The sequence below is a fragment of the Agelaius tricolor genome, unplaced genomic scaffold, assembly GCF_023055355.1.
Source record: "Agelaius tricolor isolate 1412-34295 unplaced genomic scaffold, bAgeTri1.0.p SCAF_37, whole genome shotgun sequence".
NCBI lineage: Eukaryota > Metazoa > Chordata > Aves > Passeriformes > Icteridae > Agelaius > Agelaius tricolor.
This window is the reverse complement of record NW_027269297.1, coordinates 1,972,190-1,990,210: the sequence shown is the minus strand read 5'-3', so window position 1 is coordinate 1,990,210 and position 18,021 is coordinate 1,972,190. Positions and strand designations below refer to the sequence as shown.

Genomic DNA, 18,021 nt, shown 5'->3' with positions numbered 1-18,021 from the left:
AGTCACTATCCTAGTGGTAGAATTAATTCACTTTGGAAAAGGGAAACCTGGGATCAATGAACACCCAGAGTTTTATAGCCACTTTGGCTTTTATTTTGCATTATTTTTTGCTTAGGGGTCGGTCTTAACTGTAAAACCTGTCAGTGATGTAAAAACACCTGATCCAGGTTTAGCAGGCTCACCTGAATGCAGGAGCAGTGTCATAGAGTGACACAGAGCTCAGCAGGGGCTACAAACCTACCCAAGGAGCTGGATTTACATTTGAACAATTATCCTAAGTGGCTTTTCTTGGATCCTTATCATTATTATGGTTTTTTGCCAAAACATTTCTCCTCTCTTGTAACGGAAGATCAGATCTGGGGCCTGCAGAGGACATTTTGCTACAGCAGATAAACCAGAATTCTTTCAGAGCTGCCAAGCCTGCATGTGCTGACAGTGCTTTGCAATTTATGCTTGTGGACATGACCTAGCAACTGCCTGGGTTGGATGTGGCTGGAATTACAGTTGCACACTTGGATTTCAGTGTGAACACAGGCAGTGATCTGGATCTAAACTGGGACCTGAAGCCTCTCACTTGTAGGATTCTGGTTCTGCTCTGTTTCAGGCTCTGTCCCAATCACTGAAAGATTTATACCTTTATCAATAAATTATCATGACTTTTACTACACTTACACCAGTGTCTTAAATTAACACTAAACTCAGTGTAGATGAGGCACGCTTCCTGCTGCATGTGATTTATGGCAATCCGTCTGAAATGAGGAGCAAAATTGAATTTGCCAGCACAGGCAAATCTTTAAGATCAGGTCAGACACAAATTTTATTGCACATCCACTGCTAAAGAGAGTTTGTAGATTGTCTTTTTTTATACAGGTTTTTTATAGACTGTAACACTTCAGGCTTTTAAAAAAAATAAAAAAGAAGTTAGAAATATTTGGAGGTCTGAAATCTCTCCTGTGTCTTTGTGTCAGGTTGGAGGTGACAGACAGGACAAACGTAGCAGTTACATGGCACTGATAAACTCTCAGCTTGAGGGCTGTGTCCCCTTTTGATGACCTGCCTTTGGGAAAGATGTGGAGAGTACAGATAAGAGCATCAGAAACAAGCAGAGGTCTTAAAAGCAGTGAGAAAGGCTGAGGAAATAAGATGGTTTTAGCCTAAAAATGAAATGATGTACAGGAGATATAGGCTTTCAAATAAGTAATAGGTTTGGTAAAGCAGAAGGGAATCCAACCTCCATGTCAGTGGTTGAATGGCACAAATACTCCTCTAAATAGAGCAAAAATATTTAGCCCTGACCTTTAGATAAAACACCAACATTCTGCCCATAAAGGAATTGAAACAAGGGCTGCAGGTTACTGGGACAGTGACATAGTCCCCGTCATGTGTGGTTTGAAGTGAGCTAAATAAAAATTTGCTTGGTGACACAGGAAGATGCCTTAGCTTAGGGGTGAAGGGCTGGCAGCCGTGGTCTCTGGACATCCTCTCCAGACTCACTTGTCTGTGACCCAACGACAGAGGGCAAAGGGCAGCTCTCACACTGGCATCAGCACTGCCTCTCCAAAAGGGCAGTTAGCTGTCTAACCACCCAGAACTGAGAAATCACAGGAGGAAAAGATAAATTACAGCTGTGCACATCTGCCAAATGGCCCCATTTCAAGGTCAGCTTTCAGTGCTGTTGCAGTCGTGGCTCTTGCCACTATCTTCAGGAAGAATATGCTTAATCTCAAAACTGTTCTTGCTCCTTACTGCAGATACTGAGAATCTCTAGGTGTGCACTGCACCCTGAAACCTTGGGCACTCTGTGTGTGTTGGACAGCCAGGACAGACACGAGCTGGGTGCCTGTGCACACACTGACTGCTGTGGTCACTGCTGCTCCACTGAACCTGGGGCCAGGATGAGACCTGGAGGGACACAGGGAACACCACTGAGACTGTCAGCCACACCATGTTGGGAATCACACCAGGATCTGTCACAGGCTGATGGAGAGTGTTCCAGGGCTGTTCAAAAAAAGCTTTCCCTTTGTCTGAACCATGCACCGTGGTTTGGGCTGGGCTGACACTTCTGAGGAGTCTTGGGAAGAAGAGTGATTCCCTGGGGGCCTGTGATTCCAGCAGATTTACCCTGTCCTGGTGTGTGCTGAGCCCAGTAGGTAAAGGATGGGACACTGTGAGTCAATATTGAAAATTGAGATATTTTGAAGTTGACTTCCCAGTTCAGGAGGTGCTGTTGGTTTTTGGCTGTTGTTGGTTGGGGTTTTTTTAAGGATGAAATGTAGTGCCTTCTGTTCCTAACAAACTCACCAGGCAGTTGCAAACCATACTCTACAGTGAGCAGATAGCAAAGTTTCTACTCTGTGTTTGGATGGGATCTTACAAATAATCTCTTAAGTATCCTGTTTGTTTTCCTGCTGTAAAGTGAGACTTGTCTTTGAAGGAAACAAAACAAAACAAAACAAAGGCAAATAGAGAATAACTGGGAGCAAACAGTAGGAAATTTCCTAACAATAAGGTCTGGAAGACTCTGTGTTCCTTGCAAAAAAAAGCAGGAGTGCAAGAGGCTGCAGCCCAGCCACATCAGAGAAACCTGGGGAAACCACTCTGACCTAGAAGAAAAGGAGGAAGAGTTGCCAACCCCCAACAAAACTGCTCAATTCTAGTCACCAAAACCAGATTTAATATTGTTAAACCTGGTATCTGCTGAGTTTAAGAGCCATTGCCAAATGTGTTTGTGGCTCAGCACAGGGGTTTGTGGCTGGGTTTGGATGTGGAGCTCAGGTCCAGCAAAGGGAGCTCCTCACAGTGGCTCCCACAGGCAGGTGGGGCTGGTGGCCAAGGGCTTCACCTCATCATCGCCTGGGGACGAGTCACAGCCCAAATGGACAGGAAATGGGTTTGACAGATGAGACAGGCACGGGGATAATGCCTGGGTGACTGATGGGCTGGGCTGGGTGATGGGTAGGGCTGCCTAGAGACACTGCTGGGTGAGCTAAAGCCTCCATTAGACTGAAACTGGAGCACTGCATGGGATCCATATCCCTGACTGAGGGCTGGGGTTCACTGGATAACACTGAGCTGCTGCACACAACAGTTTCAGAGGGCTCTTTGCACTGCAGCAGAGGGAAAAAGAAAAAAACAACTGTGCATTGAACAAATAAGTCGATGAAAAGATCTGGGTGGGAATGTGAGCATTGCCTGATATGATTTGGTGTCCCAAATGGCCTTAAACAGCCCATAGAATTCCTATGTCTAAAACAGATTCCAGCAAAGGAGACCTTTTATGATGCACTAATAGGCTCATTAGGCTTTCTGCAGCAAGGCATGCTCACAGCATCGTATGTTTTTTCCATTACAGGAATTACACGTGTTTTGTTGTGCTTTGGGTTTTGTTTTGTTTTCCACATAGACTTGCCCTGACAGTTCCCCCATTCAGGTTTATATTGGAGGTACCATCTCGAGCCAATGAATTTTATTAAATATGTTGCTGGCACTCACAGAGAGATGCATAAAGGAAATATTCTAATGACAGTTGGGAAGGCTTTGATCCCTTTCCAGGACTGCACTCATGTCTTTGAAATGCGAGTTTGGCAGTGCTGGAAAGGCTGGGCTCTTTGGCTCTCTCTGGCATGAGCCCATGTGACAGACATAATGTCCTCTGTCAGGGGACCCACATAACCTTGAGAAGTGTAAGCAGCGCTCACAGATTGCTCTGGGTCAGATAGTCTGGGCTGATAAGGAAGCAGGGGGGAGTCAGCCTAGTCCAAAGCAATAACTGAAAGCTGTTTTGACCTGGTAACTGTTGGGTCTGCTGCCTGCGGCTACGGAGTTGGACATGAACTGCAAAAGTAGTTAATTTATGCCTCCTTGAGTGTAGGAATGTGGCGATGATGGATAGGGATGGGAGGTTATTAGAAACATGGGGAGGAAGGAGAGGAAGGAATTCCAGCTCGTGTTTTTATCTCTTACACACGCACACACTGGTTCCCCACATTCTCCTGTCTGCCTCACGTGTGTGCAGGGTCCAAGGCCTCACTGCCACGCTCACACCTCTGCTCCTGCACGCTCACACAGGCGCAAACTCACACGCTTCCAGGGCTCACTGAGCTCAGGGCTCGGGCGTGTTTACGTGCTGGGGGTTGTTGGCTGCTTCCATGAAGGAGTTTGCATTTATTGCCTTCCAAGCATGATCTACTTACACCTACACCCGGGCAGATCCTTTGCTAAAAATCCTCTTGGCATTCTGATCTTCCACCACTGAATGCATTCTGTTCACTCACAGCCTTCCCCTGGCCAGCAGAGAAAAGTGGTCAGAGAAATATCAGAAACTCAAGTCCAAAGGACTTAGTAGGATGGATTTACATAAGGCATGAGTCCAGTCTCTGTGAAGCATTGCCATCACTGCCAATTAGTTAAATGCTGTCTGCTCTGGATGTTTTTTGCAGTAATAATCCATGTAGCCCTGGATGTTGGAGCACATGGGCTGTATGGAAGAGAAAGAGCAACTGTGGCCATGCACTGAGGAGATAAATGGGGATTGGATTGTGTAAACGATAAGCAAAGAGACAGCTGAGAATAAAGAAATATTAGTTTAGATTCCTTGAAACCATGAGGAAGGAGGAAGGATAAAAATGGTAATCTCAGGAGGGGAGTTGGATTATGGTTACTCCTACAGGGATTTGCATGTGCATAAAGCATCTGCATCCAGAGCCAACAGCACTGTCAGTCCAGGCAGCAGGACCTTCCTTCCCACTGGGATACAAACACATAAACATTGTTCTAATCAGACTAGGGGCTTCTGTTTCTGCCCCTCTTCTTGCACGAAACATCACATCACTCCCACATTGTCTTTTACACTTTTGCTCACTGTCAGTGATGCTGCCATGGGTGCAGGCACACATTGTCCCCTCCCCATGGTCACATCCCCTGACACACATTTCCCAGTCCTCTCACAATAAGAATATTTGGAAGTGCACATCAGTTCTCACATGTAATTCCAAGCTATTGCTCATGGATATGCCTATGTAGGAGCCCATGCTTGGAAAAGATGTTTTCTAAGGCACAAAGAAGATCCTGGGAGTAGATTGAGCAGAGCCTCAGAGCACTGGGCAGATCCAGGCAGGACAAGCTTGAGGAGCTAAGGGGAAGGCCTGTGTACTTTCCATGGATGTGTTGAGAACTCTGGAGAGATGAGAAATGTGTAAAGGGTCAGAGTGCTGACCTGTCCTTCAGGACGTCATCCCCATTTGATTGGAAGATAAACACTGTATGGAACGGAAACATCCCCTTCCACTGGTGTCCCCAAAGAGCACATCTTCCTCCATGAGTCAGCCAGGGCCTGGGGACACCCAGCCACGATCTATTTTGGAGGCAATGACTTCAGCAAGTGGCAGGGGAAGCTATTGTGGAAATATGAATGTGTTTTCCATTTGGGAGTCCTCCGGGGAAGGACAAAAAGATCTTGGTGTTGAGCCAGGTCCCCCCTTTTTTCTTCACCCTTCTGGGAGCAAAAGTCTTGCAAAGTATGCAGGGAACCCTTCTCAGAGCCTGTGGGGGTGTGTGGTTTGGGAGAGCTATGTGAGCCTTGCACACATCCATGCACACTCACAAAGGGGGACTCCAGGAAGCAGGAATCAGCCTGCTCATGACCATGGTGGGGTTGGTTCCTTACAACCTTTGAACCATGCTTGCCTCAGCGTGATCCCTCTCTCTAGGGTCTCCACTTGTCAAGGGTGTATACTACAGCATCATCCCCTTCTAGCTTTTCTCCTATCACAACACTTCATATCAAAAGCCAGTGCGAGCTGGAAACAGAGAACCAATGGGTTTAATCTTATATTTTGTTTTCTCCAGCTTTACTATGAGTTGGAGCAGTGCAAGCAGTGTGGCACCATGGTCTGTGCACTGGCAAGTAGCTCCTGTATTCCAGTATTAGAAAATCTACTCCTTTAACGGAGCAAAAAGTACCTCCAACAGCCATCAAGCTTAAGGGATTGGCTTAGCTTGCCTGCAAACAGATTGCTCTGTGATTTCCAGGCATCCCAAAAGCTAAGGAGAAATGCTGCTCACCCTGGGAGGACCTGAGGAGCCTTAGGAATTTATGTCATGGTATGGTACCACTCCTGAGGAGAGCTCATGCAAGGAAACCTCTTGGCACAACTTTTCCTTTTGGGAACAGCCATTCCCAACCAGCTATGGGATGTCAGGGTTAGGCCTCATGGATTTCAGCACCAGTGACTGCCACTGGTGCTAAAGGAGTGGCTCTGGGAGCTGGTGTTAGTTGTGGTGCCAACCTGTTATTGTGAAGGAAAATTAGAGGTAACAACAACAAACAGCTTAGAGGAAATGTGCAAGCTAACTGCTGGTATAAAAATATTTACTGACTATAATACTTGATTAATTACATTCATAATAAATAGATTCCTATACTTATCTTGAGAATGTGGACAGCTTTATGTATTTGCCTTGGATTTTGTGGCCTTAGTTAATCAATGGTCTGAAGTTTTAGATGAGATTCACTACATGAATGCAAAGTAATCAGAGTTTGGGAGTGGGTTATTAAAACATTTCAGGTGATTGATATGCAGGGTGTTATAAGACCTTTGCCTGGATTGCAGCACTTCTTCAGTGTTCTGTTGCTATTGTGTCACCTTTAGGAAAAAAAATGCTTTTCTTTTTCTACAGGGCATACTTGGATGTCAATGAACTTAAAAACATTCTCAAACTGGATGGATCCACACACCTCAACATCTTTTTTGCCAATTCCTCTGAGGAAGAGCTGGCTGGAGTGGCAACTTGGCCCTGGGACAAAGAAGCCTTGATGCATCTAGGTGAGTGATAAAGATGTTTCTTCTTTGCAAAGCATTTTTTTGAGGCACTAAGAAGGAAAGACAAATATGCGTTAAGCTCTGTTCTGATTTCTTATCATTCCTCTAATATATAGTCAGGGGAAAAAAAGTATTTCACGATTCCCAGATACTGGCTCACAACCAGGAAAATATTAGGTTATAAACCCAAAGCATATTATGGTATTTGTAGATGATGTCAAGCTGAAAGTATTTCACCTTTTCAGTGAAGCTACTTTACAGGGCATTCACTCCATGGGAGCAGTTTGCAGAAGATTGGGGGATAGGTGTGGGGATGAGACAGAGGTGAATCTTTAACCTCAGCCTGTTACATTCTGATCCTTAGTTCATTAGCAAGTATTCAATTAGCTCACAGACTGTAGCTAAAATCTGCTGCTATTTTTCTCTTGCAATGTGCAAAAGAGCAAACAGCTGAGGGATTGTATTTCTAATGTTCACTTGAGTGGAACTGGAAGGAGTTCACTACCCTGCAGCTTGCCTGGTGTGTTTCATAACCAGGTTGCTGCTGGAACCTGGGGATCCAGACAAAGCTCTGCAGCCTCCCAAATGACTCACTGCCACCTGCAGTGCCACTGGACCTGTGCTCCCTGCAAAACGTCAGAGGAGCCTCAAAAGGTTCAGAAGGCACTGACTGAGTCAGTATGAGCTTCTCCTAACTTCACAAACCTCCCTCGAGTTGCAAACCTGGTCTGGTCATCTCCTCTGAGCAGGAGATCACATAGGTTTTCCAGATACTTCACCAGCTAGGCTGGAAGTGAAGTCCAGTTTCAGCCAAGTTAAATCTTTCTGACAGACTGTTTCAGCCAGTTTTTATATTACCCAACTCCATGTTGAGCTAAATAAAAAAGATATGGTGACTATAAACCTACATGAGGAGAACAAGCAGAGTTTATTATCCTAAAACATACAGTGGAAGCTGAGCTGTATGGAATAGCCATCAGTCAGGGGGGCTTTTCCAAGGTCAAAAACACCCCAAAGATGAGATGTTACCATATCTTCAGGGTCACCTGTCTCCCCAGCAGAGAGAGGCTCCGTGGTCAGGCCAAGCAGTTGGCACTGGCTGCCCTCCTTCATTTTATGAGATGTTTTATTACAACATCCAGCTCTGCAGCTGCTCTGGAAGGAGTGTGAGCAAACTTCTCTTCCCAAGGAGCAGCACTTACACTCTGACACTCCTGCTGAGCTCAGCTGGAGCTGAGACCACTGCCACTCTGGCTTGCCTGCAGCCTCATCTCTGCAGGCTCCTACTGGGAGCACCCACACCAGAAGGTTCTGTAAATGCCCAAAAGTGACCATTCCCCAAGAATCTGACAAAAACAAAGATAGATTTTAACCCCAGCCTTGACCAGCACCCACAGTGATGGATTTTATCACTTTGGGATGAAAATCATGTGGATTGCTGGTGGTGGGTTTGATCCCTGCGTGAGCCATTTGCTGAAGAGTTGGACTTGATGGTTCCTGTGTGTCTCTTCCCAGCCCAGAAGGTTCAGAGAGTCTGTGAAACATTAGCCTCAGTGTCACTGCACAAGTGGGATATGGCTGCAATAGAGCTGCTCCTTCCCTAAATGAGGATTTTCACAGCTTCCCTTGGTGTTGCCATGGGAGGGAGCAGAGAACAAGGGGAGAGCTCCAGAGTGCCAAGAAGAACCTTCTGCAAGAGGGCTGGGGCTCGCCCAAAGCCCTGATGAGTTCTTCTGTCACTTCGTTAAGCTAATTGTCAGCATCATGCCTGAGAAAAACAATTTAAATTCAGCTCCTACAGAGCATTGACAGAGTTCATTGACCAAAAAAAGATCTCACAAGAAAAAAATAGACATTGGACAGCAGATTAAATTTGACTTGCTAGGGGGAAAAAAAAAGTAAAAAATAAATAAATAATGCTCATAATTTCCTGTCAAAACAGCCCTCCCAGACCTGTGCTTGGTTTGTAAGAATTCATCTTTAATCTTTTTTACTCTCTTCTATAAATCCAATATGTACTTAATAAAAAATATGAAATATGTCCTGTGGTGCAGATCTAAAGGCTGGGATAGAGATTGTCTGGGTGAGGGAGTTTATCTTTTCTGTAAAACTGCAATTGATTTAGATTCTTGACAGCTATAAAAAATATAAATTTTCAACAAAGGCAAAAATAAAATCTCCCTCTCCAGCTGCCTCAGGGTTCTCCAATGCCAGAACAATTTAACCAGCCTTTACTGGAGGCACATCCTGCTGAGGAATTTCACCAATATTCCTGTCACTGGAATAAAAAATAAAATCTGGATTTCTTTTTGGGATAGAGAACCCCAAAAAATATGTCAGGGTACTCTCTGTGCATAAATGTCTCCACCTGGGTAGAAACCAAGCACCAGAGGAATCAGAGCTTGTATTGTATAAAGAGGGAGAGAAAGGAATCATGGGTTTATTGTTGAGCTGCATGCTGGTAGGTCTGTATATAATTAATTGGGAATGTGGAGAACTGGTGTGAGGAACAGTTCAGTGCTGTGAAAAGGAGGTGCAGATGCTATGTGTGACACAGGAGACAAGATGCTGCAGTGTGGCAGATTTTATTTACTCTTGTAAATACTCTTTATTTACTCTTTGTGTACGTATTTAAATTTTCTGTTCTCTTTTGTAAAATAGTTTTTATGTATTTGTACCTGCCCGTGGGACTCCTCTCCACCCTGTGCACATTTTCACATGTGTCCCTGCTCAGAAGGAAAATCTTTTTTCTCCTGATATTTTGTGCATGTGTCCCTTTGGGACATCCAAAGTGCTCCTTCAGCACTGACACAGCTTCAACTGAAGTGCTGCATGTTGTGTTTTGGACATTGTTCTTAGAGGAAAACCTGAGGTAGTGGGGAAAAATCAAAGCAGAACCACAGTCAGGGAGGTCTAGAAAAAGGGTTGAGCTCCAAGGAAAGGCTGAAGGGATTACAGTGATTCAGGCTGAAGGGAAAGAGCCTGAAGTGGGGATGATGACAATCTCATAAAAGCTGATGAAAGGGGAGGAGAATCTTCTGTTCTTCATATCTGTGTGAGGAAGGACTTGAAGTCATGAACTTAAATTGCCAAAAAATCAATTCAGATTAGATGTGAGTTAAATCCTTGCAGCTGTAGGGATGCTGAGTGCTGACATTGATTGCTGGGGCAGTCATGTCATCAGGGGTTGTGAAGAGGCAACAGGCCAGAGTGTGTGAGGGATGGTATAGACCTAATTGCTTTGAGAGTGGAATTTAGAGGACTTCTTAAGAACTTCATGGTCTCATTTTCCTCTAATTTCATGGTTTTTACAACCAAGTCTCCAGGCAGATGAGGATGAAGGGTCTATGGTGCATCAGAACCTGGTGATCTCATCTTCCCTGTGCTACAGCCACTGATAAAGTTCCTGCTGCCAAAACCTTTTCTCTCCTCATTGTCACTAAATTATTAGAGTACCATGTCCAAGATTTATATTCCCACTATAACTTTTACAAAGCAGTCTCCTCTTCTCATGATAGGCAGGACACAAAAAGAGTTTTAAATAAAGGGCTTGGAAAAGTTGAGATCAATAAGCTAAATAATGAAAATACCAAGCATATTTTAAATACAAAGGTACATCTAACTGAGATAAAAATATGGTTCATATGACTATCAATGTACTGCAAATCCTCTCTAATTTGCCATTTGCTTCTTTGCACATCCCTTAATTCATTCAACAGAAAACACCATTAGTTTTCTTTGCGAAAACATTTAATAAACACATAGTTTTTTCAGGGTTATCACATTTCAGGATTTCATATTTTTTTGACACTTTAGACTTAATGCATATTCATTAGTGGACTGTGCAGTTCAGATCAAGCCAGGCTTGTCTGAGTCCATGAGCAGTGTGTTTCTGACAGTTACTTCAAAGCTGCCTCCAGGACACCCTGAAAAAACTGCTCCAGCCTTGGGTGTGCACACTTTGCTTTGCCCAGCTCTTAATTTGCAAGTATTGGTGGAGTCTTCTGCAATTCTCAGGGTGTTTCAGAAGTTAATAGGTTTTTCTCACATCTTTACCCTGGGGAATATTATACACAGAGTGTTCCAGGTGTGTTTTGTTTGACTCTTGGTGTCAAATACGTTGCTTACACCTTTCTGGGCAGAGTCACACTCTTTAAACACATGAAATTATCTAAAAGAGCATGGTAAGAAGTAATTTCATGCAGGATTTTCCTTTAAATTAACAAAAAACCTACACTGAGTTTATTCATTTGAAAGACTGATTGTTGCAGTGTTTTTGGTTTGGGATGTTGAGCTTTGTCACACAGTTCCTCCTCCTTAGGGTCCCAGATTAAGGGTGAGATGAAACTTTGCTGGGTAGGAAATGCAGGATTTTCCTTTAAATTAACAAAAAACCTACATTGAGTTTATTCAGTGAATAGACTGGTTGTTGCAGTGTTTTTGGTTTGGGATGTTGAGCTTTGTCCCACAGTTCCTTCTCCTTAGAGCCCCACATTGAGGGTGAGATGAAACTTGGCTGGGCAGGAAATGTGTCTGGTTCTGCTACAGAGGATCCAACAAACTGCCAGAGGACCTACACTTAGCAAGGTGTTCTTTCCCCTTTCTCCTGCTGTCCTGAGGAACACAAGGCCAACCTAGAGGCTGTTCTCTTTGCCCTTGCAGGTGGCATCGTGCTGAATCCCTCCTTCTACGGAATCCCTGGCCACACACACACCATGATCCACGAAATTGGGCACAGCCTGGGGCTCTACCACGTCTTCAGGGGCATCTCTGAGATCCTGTCCTGCAGCGACCCGTGCATGGAGACAGAGCCCTCCTTCGAGACCGGGGACCTCTGCAGTGACACCAACCCTGCTCCCAAGCACAAGCTGTGTGGGGACCCTGGGCCTGGCAATGACACCTGTGGTTTCCACAGCTTCCTGAACACGCCCTTCAGTAACTTCATGAGCTATGCAGGTACTGGGATTTGCTTGGGCTGCTGGGGGTGTCTGTGGCTGAGCAGGAACAAAGAATTGTGGTATTACCCCTTATCATAGAGACAGGTGATCCCCCAGCCAGGGAATAATGTGCTCTGACTCCATGATTCAGAATGCTGAGCAATTGCTTTATTAAGCTATACTATATTATACTAATACTATACTATAACTATACTAAAGAGATACTCAAGAATACCCCGTGACTGTCTCGAGACAGCCACGAGACAGCTTTGACCCAATTGGCCAATCAATCCAAATAACCATCACCTGTGGTAAACAATCTCCATAAGACATTCCACATGTGCCAAACAACAGCAGCAGCAAATAGAGGTAAGAATTGTTTTCTCACTGCCTTCCCCAGGAAAAATCCTGGGAGAGAGAATTATGTCTCTCTCTGTTCAGAGAATGTGGATACCACAACCCCTGAATTCTCAGTCCATTTCTTTATGCTGATAAAGGTCTAGGTCCTGGCTTGATGAGGGATCAGCCCTGATAGATCAGAAATCCCTTCTAGTTCTCCTTTTCTTTTATTCCAGTGTTCCCCAAATTCACAGGGTTTCATGCGAAGACCAGGCAGAAGGTTTGGGGGATGGAAGAAATGAGATAAGCATTAAGAAAACAGCTTCTAAAGGCTCTACAGCAAACCTGACACCCTATTTCTCTGAGATCTGGATGCCTGATCTATGAGGTCTTTGAAAAACTCAAATCCAGAGATTGTTTATACTCTCCCAAGGAGATATAGAATGTCATATGAATATTGATACCATCAAGGCTGTCAGATAATTCTGTGACAAGTGGACAACTAATGAGGCACTGCCCGTGCCTCCAGGTGTCTGTTGAAATGCCATGTTTGGGTTTGATTTGGAATCACATCCCAGAATGTGAATAGTGGGATTCTGCCTGAAGGACTACCAGTGTGTTGTGCTGGTTTGTACTGGGAGTGCAACAACAGAGGCTCCATATCAGTGTGGTATAAAACCACCCCTCAAAGGAAAAGCTGATGTTACAACTCTGCAGGCACAGCTCTGCTGCCCAGATGAGCATTCTCCCAAGAGAGCATATCCTAAAGAGGGCATTTGCTCCTGTGACTCTGTCCCATTGGGTGAGGCTGGAGTGGGGTCCTTGATGCACCTCTGGAAGCCCAAGGGGAGCTGAAAGCTCCTCTGTTATTTCTCAGAAGGAGCAGGGGATACCTTGATTTGTATTTCCCCTTATTTTGAGCCGCAGGGTCTCTCTGTGGTGACAATCTGTGACAGTGAGCTGACAGAATCAACAATATTTTAAAGGCAACCAATATACTAACAGACACTGAAGGGCACCTTTATACTCCAGGCAAAAACACAGATTTCCCACTCAAAAGGTCACAGGAGTGCTTATTCTGTAATAAAACTGTAGAGAAGCAAAGTGTTTAATGTCATCTGGGGCATGGATTGAAATGATTTATAACCAAAATGCTTTTATGCCCTTTGTGGCACTAGCTAAAAGCAATGCCGAGTTTTCTCTCTATTTTTCTATTTGTTTAGAGGGTGCTTTCAGGGACAAACACACCAAGTGAGCTCCTCAGTGTGCTCTGTGCTGTGGTGCCTGTGGTCAGGCAGGGAGCCTGAGCACCAAGCCCAGCCCCATGGTAACATCCCTCAGATAAGACAGGGCCACTCCAGATGACAAAATCCCCCCACCAAGTCTGCTCGTGTGCATGTGGTGAGGGGTGGAACATGCCTGTTTCAAAACTCTGAGCTCTTATCTTCCTAAGAGAACTTGCCTTGCCAGCTGACTCGGGAGCTGAGGCAGACCACAGAGATACCCATCTGCTCCTGGGAGATACATGTGTGCTGGTGTTCTGAGCTGAAACCTCTTCTTTTTCCTTGAAAAATTAAGTGAAGCGACATGATAGATATCTCTAGAGCTCAAGCATGAATCTGTTTGCTTTTCTGTTGTTGCCAGTAGAGTAAAATATAGCAGGATATCAAATTGCTGTCAAAATACCTTTGAAACATGTAGGTTGAGGTCATGCAGTTCTAGGAATTGCCTTTCTTTCATTTCTGTTTTGCTGCTCGTGTGCAGCTTGATCCTATTGTATTTGTCTGTCTGTTCCTGTCCCATCCATCTGTCCAGCTACCCCCAGCCCTGAGCAAAGCACAGACTTTGACTGATAATTTTTTATTTTTCCTGGAATAACAAGTTACCAATGGCCAAAAGATTAGGTAGTGTGAGAAATAGGACTTGTAAATTATTTTTACAAGTCCAAATAGCTGTGGTGTTCCCAAATAAAAGATAAGTTAGTCTTTTAGATGACTTTTCATGAAATCATTACAAATTCTTCCTCTGAATTCTGTTGGAGTAACCAACAAAGTATAGAATTTCTCTAATTACTAATTTCTCTAACCACCCCAGCAAAGTATAGAATTTCTCTAATTATTGCTTGAACCTTTCTTGATATTGAGTGGAACACCTTTCTCCCTTGCCTCTCCTCCCTTCCCCTCCCCCTGGACACAGGCTGTGCTGGTGTTTAAACAGATTGAGAATGCAGCTCATCTTTCTCCTGTGCCATTGTCCCACTGCTTTGTCCTATATATATTTTATTGTTCTTTTATGATGGCTATTAAGGGCCTTTGTCTCCTTCTGTGCTTCCGTGAAGAATATTTATGGCTTTTACAGCGTGCTCAGGGGTAGACCATCGATAATTATTAAGGAAATCCAGAGATGTCACATTAAAGCAGCTTTTTGCATACCCACAGGGATTTGTAGATATTATCAAGAGGATGGTGTGTTTCTATCTGCTGTGCATGTTTGATCAGAGGAGTGTCACTGCTCAGTGGGATTGGGAGAGACACAGGAAAGCACCTGTGCTGGTGTGTCCCTCCTGTGGGAGGGCTGGATCCCAACCAGAGCCACCTCCTTTTGCCTGCATCTCTGGGAAGATGTGGCCAGGTTTTAAATTAGCCAGCAAATAGTCATTTGTCTTTAGAAGAAATTCCTATTTTCTTGTTCCTCTGGAGTACCACAGGGCACAGACTTGCAAACATCAGAGCACCTCCTAACGCTGTCACAATATTGAACTTACACGAGCAGCCTCCGGTGACCTGCATCTTCCCAGAGAAGTGCAGCACTTGACCTGTGCAGAACTGTCATTGTTGTTTGGATCCCAGCTGGGACTGAGCTCTGCTGGGCTGGGAACTCTGCAGGCACATGTGAAGAAACGCTCTGTGTTTTCAAGAGCTTTTCATCTGATGGGAAGAACACCAGAAAAATGGTTGAAGTGCTTAGCATCGAGTTCCTCAGCATGGCTTTGCTGGGTGACTTTGCACAACATAGTTATTCCCTCTGGGATCTGCACAATAGAGAAACAGCAATTTTCTGCTTCTCTGGGGCATTGTAGTTGTAAAGCTGTATGGTGTTCAGAGGGCACTGGATGTGTTCTTGTTGCCAAATCATGTTTGAGGAAAACAAGATGAAATGAGAAATGGGTATTTATGGGAAGTCATCCAGCATATTATCCCTCCATTTTGAATGAAAAAAGAAATAAGAAATATCAGGAAATGTTTGTGAAAAGTTCGAAAAGGGGTAAGAATCATAGTGGTAGTGGGGGAGAATTCTATAGACCTGAAGTTATTTTCTGCATCAAAAATGTACGTTTTTATCAATGTTTGAAATGATGAATGTTTTTATCAATGTTTGAAATTTTGAATTGATCTTTCAGAACATTTTTATTTTCTCATTAGAAAATTTAAGAACTTTAAAAGTTAGGTATTTTTAAATTCTGTTGTGTTTTAATCTAAGAGATCTGACACTCTGTTGCCTGTGGTTTGCATCACTCCCAGTCAGTGCTTTTTCCTTACACTACCATCCTTTACCCTTCCAGAGATATTATTTTAAATGTGAAATTCTTTACCCTTCCAGAGATATTATTTTAAATGTGAAATTCTTTACCCTTCCAGAGATATTATTTTAAATGTGAAATTATTTTAAACCCAGAGCTCCACTGGTGGCCCAGAAGGTGCTGCACTGAAGCTTTCTGTTTCTTCCCCTCCGTGTCTCTGCCTCCTTTAGGGATGATCTCTGGGTGCTTCAGGTGTATCCCAGGTCAGGGGGAGGGAACGTTTATTGATTTATTTCCTTCCTTTTTAACCATTGTTTCCTTTCACCTGCCTCCACAAGTGATGGCTGCGCTAATTCCTTCACAGACCATTAACTCTGAAGTGCTGTGGGATCCCAGCCCGGCCCTTCCAAGGAGCTGCCATTCACCAGGTCGTAATTCTTCCCCTTGCTCCCACCTCCTGTCCCACGTGGCTGACGAGGCTTCTGTTTGAATTGCAGACGATGACTGCACCGACTCCTTCACGCCCAACCAGGTGGCCAGGATGCACTGCTACCTGGACCTGGTCTACCAGAGCTGGCAGCCCACCAAGAAACCGGCCCCCGTGGCGATTGCCCCCCAGATTGTGGCTCGCACCTCCACCTCTGTCACCCTCGAGTGGTTTCCACCCATCGATGGCCACTTCTTTGAAAGGTGATCATGCTCTGCTCTGTACTTTCATGCTGGAAAGATGGGAAGGGGAGAGCTGGAGGCCCCGCTCCAGGAGGGCAGCTTGGTCGTGTGCTGTGCTCAGCCTGGCTTAAGGCTCTTTCCTAAATTGGTTCATACTGAGGAGGTTATTGATCTGTTGTCTGCTCTTCCTTTCTCAGCCTGTAGCACTCAGTTGAAGGCCATTGATTTGCCATGTAAAGGGCAAATCTTTCTCCATATGTTATGGGAGGAATTTTCAATCAAAGATTCCGGCCCTGTGATTCCTGCTGTTGTTGCTGCTCACGAATACCTGTGGGCTTCAGCTGTGCCTGCATGTTCCCCCCTCCTCCCTTTGCAAGGACAAAGTGGATCTTGTGTTTACAACACAGAGCTCGTGGGCAGGGAGGTGGCTGGACTGGGGGCAGGGACAGATGCTGCCTCCTCCCCTGAGCTGTAGATGTGAGATGGGAATTGAGCAAGGCAGAGTCAAAGTCCCAGACCCCTGGATATGATGTGAATATTGTTCTGTAGGTCAGTGTAGGGGTGTGTACTCCTGTCTGGCAGGCATGCAGCTATGTGATATCAATAATGGAAAATGGAGGGCTCTGGGCAGGAGTTGCATCTCATTGCAGCCCACATTCAGAGCAATTCTGCCCCAGTATGACCTGAGTAACTGGGTAGTTCATCTAAATGCTCTTATGCAGCTCTTGGATGAGCTGCAGGAGCTATGGGAGTCCTGGCAGAGAACTTCCCAAATCAGTGACCTTCTCGCATTACCATTAACTCACATCCCCGTTTGCACTTCTTCCCCACCTCTTGCTTTGTTGTTTTATAGAGAGCAAACTTGGAGTGTCCTTCAGGACCGCAGCAGTTCAGAGCACAGGAGGCCAAATTTACAAGCGTATTAGCACCCAAAAAGCTGCCTCAGCACTGCTGCTTTGTGCTGGGAGAGCACCTTGAAACCACTGCCTCCATCAGGGATGAAACTCCTTCCAGCACTGCTAGGACACCGTGGCCATTTCAGTGGCCAGCTTGTGCTTTATCCCACTAGGCAGAGAGCTGTTATTTTCTGCTCAGATGAGATTTTCCACCCTTATTGCAGATTAATCCTGTTAGGAATTGATAAAGAGAGGTCTTGTGCTCTGAACAGTGTTTGCTTTAATTATGGTTTTGTAACCAAATCCTTTTATTCCCTACCTGCAAAAAGGACTCATATAGTTCTGAAAATTAATTCAGAATTTTTCAGCCCATAATCATTTTTAGGTAAATTAAGTTTCTCCAATTTAATTTAGATTTCAGAAGATGCTTATTGTGCGTTAAATAAATGCCATGTGCCTCTAAAAAACACATTGATGCAGAGTTAATTGTTATGTAACCAAATATGACTTTATTACATATTTCTTATAACTCAATCAATATGTTCTTAATAACCTCTAGTTACTTGCTTCTTAAATAACACACAGTGGATAGCCTGTTAAATCTAAAATTTCATAACAGAGTTATCATATGTTAAATAAAGAGTGATTTTCCAGGAAAAAAAAGTCCTTTGGGTTTTCAAATCTGTGTGCTCAGTATTACTGAAGAGATTTAAAGAGACAGCCTCAAATACTTTGAGTCCAATTCCTTGTTAAAATGAGATTCCCACTGCTAACAGATACAGCAATGTTGCCGTGACCATTTAAAAATGTCACTGAAACATATAAATGATCCTGTCTAA

At 44.4% G+C, this 18,021-nt stretch overlaps 1 protein-coding gene across 1 annotated transcript in view; it reads left to right on the top strand.

Moving 5' to 3' along the window:
* The window catches only part of PAPPA (pappalysin 1), a 181,294-nt gene that overhangs the window by 44,601 nt on the left and 118,672 nt on the right, over positions 1-18,021 (top strand). Inside the window, exons 3-5 of the mRNA XM_071453626.1 lie at positions 6,679-6,824; positions 11,484-11,777; positions 16,115-16,307. Of these exons, the coding sequence (XP_071309727.1) occupies positions 6,679-6,824; positions 11,484-11,777; positions 16,115-16,307 (633 nt within the window). The remainder of the gene's footprint in view (positions 1-6,678; positions 6,825-11,483; positions 11,778-16,114; positions 16,308-18,021) is intronic.